The sequence below is a fragment of the Corvus brachyrhynchos genome, unplaced genomic scaffold, assembly GCF_000691975.1.
Source record: "Corvus brachyrhynchos isolate BGI_N302 unplaced genomic scaffold, ASM69197v1 scaffold226, whole genome shotgun sequence".
Taxonomy (NCBI): Eukaryota; Metazoa; Chordata; class Aves; order Passeriformes; family Corvidae; genus Corvus; species Corvus brachyrhynchos.
The window spans coordinates 38,989-42,641 of record NW_008238639.1 but is presented as its reverse complement, the minus strand read 5'-3'; the positions used below and the strand labels follow the sequence as shown (position 1 = coordinate 42,641).

The 3,653-nt window shown below is 55.3% G+C and overlaps 1 protein-coding gene across 3 annotated transcripts in view; it reads left to right on the top strand.

Annotated features, from left to right (window-relative positions):
- Nucleotides 1-6: 6 nt before the first annotated feature.
- The window catches only part of LOC108447447, a 5,580-nt gene continuing 1,933 nt past the window's right edge, over nucleotides 7-3,653 (top strand). The window contains exons 1-4 of one of the 3 annotated variants that reach the window (XM_017737468.1): nucleotides 7-157; nucleotides 2,767-2,989; nucleotides 3,136-3,210; nucleotides 3,420-3,467. In XM_017737468.1, the coding sequence (XP_017592957.1) occupies nucleotides 2,776-2,989; nucleotides 3,136-3,210; nucleotides 3,420-3,467 (337 nt within the window). In that variant the 5' untranslated portion in view covers nucleotides 7-157; nucleotides 2,767-2,775. Of the gene's footprint in view, nucleotides 158-2,294; nucleotides 2,990-3,135; nucleotides 3,211-3,419; nucleotides 3,468-3,653 lie in introns of those variants that run through there. The other 2 variants (XM_017737466.1, XM_017737467.1) reach the window with 2 other exon arrangements.

Genomic DNA, 3,653 nt, shown 5'->3' with positions numbered 1-3,653 from the left:
GGGGGGGCCTGGCTTTCCACCCGCTCCCCGGCACCGTTCACTGCTGCCCCCACGCGCCCCGAGGGGCCCGAGCCCGAGGGCTGACAATAAACACTGAGACCCCGGGGAGAGTCCTGAGTCCGGGGGGACTAGGGGATGAGGGGACACATCCTGAAGGGTGAGGGGACGGGGGGACAGGGACACAGGGGTGGGGGGATGGCAGGGACACAGCCTGATGGCTGAGGGGGTGAAGGAAGGGGGGAGAGGAGATGAGAACGGGGGAGATGGGACAGAGAAGGGGGAAAAGGGAACTGAAAATGAGGGGAATGCGGGAGAGAAAATGGGGAGAAAACCTGACGGAAAAATGTGGGTAAGAGGGGACAGAAAAGAGGGAAAATGGGACAGAAAAGAGAGGGAGGAGGGGATAGAATTCAGTGGGAAAACATGTGAGAAAACGGTGGGAAAATGTGACAGGAAAGGCTGGAAGAGGTGACTAGAAATGGAGAGCAAAAATAGACGGGAAAGGGAGCAGAAAAGAGGGAAGAGAAAAGGCTGGAAGAAGTGACAGACTGGGGGTGGAAAGGAAACAAAAAACGGCATCAGGAAAGGACAGAAACAGCTGGAAAAGGAGAAATGAGGGCGAAGAGCGGACAGAAAATGGTGGGAAAATGTGAGGGGAGAAGGGTGGGAAAACATGAGGGAAAAGGGTGGGGAAATGTGAGGCGAAAAAGGGGGAAAATATGAAGGGGAAAAGTGTGAAAACAAAGCAGGAAAATGTGAGGGTAAAAAGTGGGAAAACCTGAGGGGAAAAGCTGAGGGGGAAAGGGCGGGGAAATGTGAGAGGAAAAAGGTAGGAAAATATGAAGGGAAAAGGCATGAAAATGTGAGGGGGAAAAGGCAGGAAAACATGAGGGGGAAGGGTGGGAAAACAGGGAAAAATGAGGGGGAAAAGCAGGAAAATGTGAGGGTAAAAAGTGGGAAAACCTGAGGGGAAAAGCTGAGGGGGAAAGGGCGGGGAAATGTGAGAGGAAAAAGGTAGGAAAATATGAAGGGAAAAGGCATGAAAATGTGAGGGGGAAAAGGCAGGAAAACATGAGGGGGAAGGGTGGGAAAACAGGGAAAAATGAGGGGGAAAAGCAGGAAAATGTGAGGGGAAAAGGGCGGGAAAACCTGAGGGGAAAAGCTGAGGGGGAAAGGGCGGGGAAATGTGAGAGGAAAAAGGTAGGAAAATATGAAGGGAAAAGGCATGAAAATGTGAGGGGGAAAAGGCAGGAAAACATGAGGGGGAAGGGTGGGAAAACAGGGAAAAATGAGGGGGAAAAGCAGGAAAATGTGAGGGGAAAAGGGCGGGAAAACCTGAGGGGAAAAGCTGAGGGGGAAAGGGCGGGGAAATGTGAGAGGAAAAAGGTAGGAAAATATGAAGGGAAAAGGCATGAAAATGTGAGGGGGAAAAGGCAGGAAAACATGAGGGGGAAGGGTGGGAAAACAGGGAAAAATGAGGGGGAAAAGCAGGAAAATGTGAGGGGAAAAGGGCGGGGAAATGTGAGGGGGAAAAGGTGGGAAAATATGAAGGGAAAAGGCATGAAGACGTGAGGGCGAAAGGGCAGGAAAACCTGAGGGGAAAAGCTGAGGGGGAAAGGGCGGGAAAGTGTGAGGGGGAAAGGGTGGGGAAATGTGAGAGGAAAAAGGTAGGAAAATATGAAGAAAAGCAGGAAAATGTGAGGGGAAAAGGGCGGGGAAATGTGAGGGGGAAAAGGTGGGAAAATATGAAGGGAAAAGGCATGAAGACGTGAGGGCGAAAGGGCAGGAAAACCTGAGGGGAAAAGCTGAGGGGGAAAGGGCGGGAAAGTGTGAGGGGGAAAGGGTGGGGAAATGTGAGAGGAAAAAGGTAGGAAAATATGAAGGGAAAAGGCATGAAAATGTGAGGGGAAAAGGGCGGGAAAACGTGAGGGGGAAAGGGCAGGAAAACCTGAGGGGAAAAGCTGAGGGGAAAAGGGCGGGAAAACGTGAGGGGGAAAACGTGAGGGGGAAAGGGCAGGGAAATGTGAGAGGAAAAAGGTAGGAAAATATGAAGGGAAAAGGCATGAAAATGTGAGGGGGAAAAGGCAGGAAAACATGAGGGGGAAGGGAAGGAAAACGGGGAAAAATGAGGGGGAAAAGCAGGAAAATGTGAGGGGAAAAGGGCGGGAAGACGTGAAGGGGAAAGGGCGGGAAAACGTGAGGGGAAAAGGGCGGGAAAACGTGAGGGGGAAACCTGAGGGGGAAAGGGCGGGAAAACATGAGGGGGAAAGGACAGGAAAATGTGAGAGGAAAAAGGTAGGAAAACCTGAGGGGAAAAGCTGAGGGAAAAAGGGCAGGAAAATGTGAGGGAAAGGGAAGAGGAGGAGCTGACAAAGCTGCAGAAGGTGAGGGGAAATGGGTGATGAAAACAAAGTGTAAGGACACAAGAGAGAAACAGTGTGAAAAGGGGACTGGAAAGGGGATGGGTGACAGAAAATGGAGCAAGAGGGGAAAGGACTGGAGAGGGAAAGGAAGGACAGAGATGGAAGGGACAGGCAGAAGGAACTGGAGGAAGGAGGCAGCAGAACTGGGGGGAACTGGGGAGAAGAAAGGAGGAGGGAGGAAATGGTGAAACGTGACAGAAAATGTGGGGCTGAGGGTGGGAAAAGGGGAACGAAGAAGATGACAAGGGGACAGGAGGGGACAAAGCAGCGCCCACCATCATCATCCCCCGTGTCGCCCATGTTCCCTCCCATGTACCCCTATGTCCCCACCGTGTCCCTCCAGGCTGCAGTGATGGACATGGACCCACTCAGCGAGGGGCTCTACGGGCGAGACCCCCTGAGACCACCGTGTGTGTCCGTGTCCCCCCGTCCCAGGGACAAGGTGCTCCCAGGTGTCCTTAAGGGACACAGTGTCCCTGTGTCCTACCCAGTTCCCCCCTCAGGTCCCCCTGGGGGGAACCCACGGTTGGAGGTGGTGCTGAGGCAGATCCACAGCCTGAAGAAAGGTGAGCCTGAGGAGCCCTGTGTTCCCCCCATGTTCCCGTGTTCCGCATGTCCCTCATGTCCTCCTATGCTCCCTCGTGTGCCCGCCATGTCTCCCCATCTCCCCATGTCCCACACGTCCCTCTGTCCATCCCACCGTGTCCCACAGTCCGTCAGGCCATGGCGCAGGAGCTGCTGAAGGCACAAGACCGCAGTGAGGGGTTGCGCCAGAACTTGGAGCAGCGTGAGTCACCTGGGGGGGGACACTGAGAGGTTTGGAGGGGGACACTGAGAGGGCTGGGGGATCCCTGAGGGGTCTGGAGGGGGACACTGAGGGCTGGGGACACACAGAGGGGTCTGTGGGGTTGGGTGCTTATGTAGGGACCCTGAGTGGCTCGTGGGCACAGAGGGCTCAGGAGTCCCCGGTCCCAGCTGACTCCCCCCTCCCCACAGTGGAGCAGCACGAAGAGGCGCTGGAGGGGCTCTGGAAGCAGGCCCAGGGTGAGCCCAGGGGGCCCTGGAGTCTTTGTGCCCCCTCCCAAACCTTCCCCTGATGCCCCCTGAACCTCTGACCCCCTTGACCCCTCCAGATCCTTCCTGACCCCCACAATTCCCTGACCCTTGTGGCACCCCCACCTCCCCCAGAGGGGGTGACCCCTGCTGTGTGTCCCCCCCACAGAGGGACCC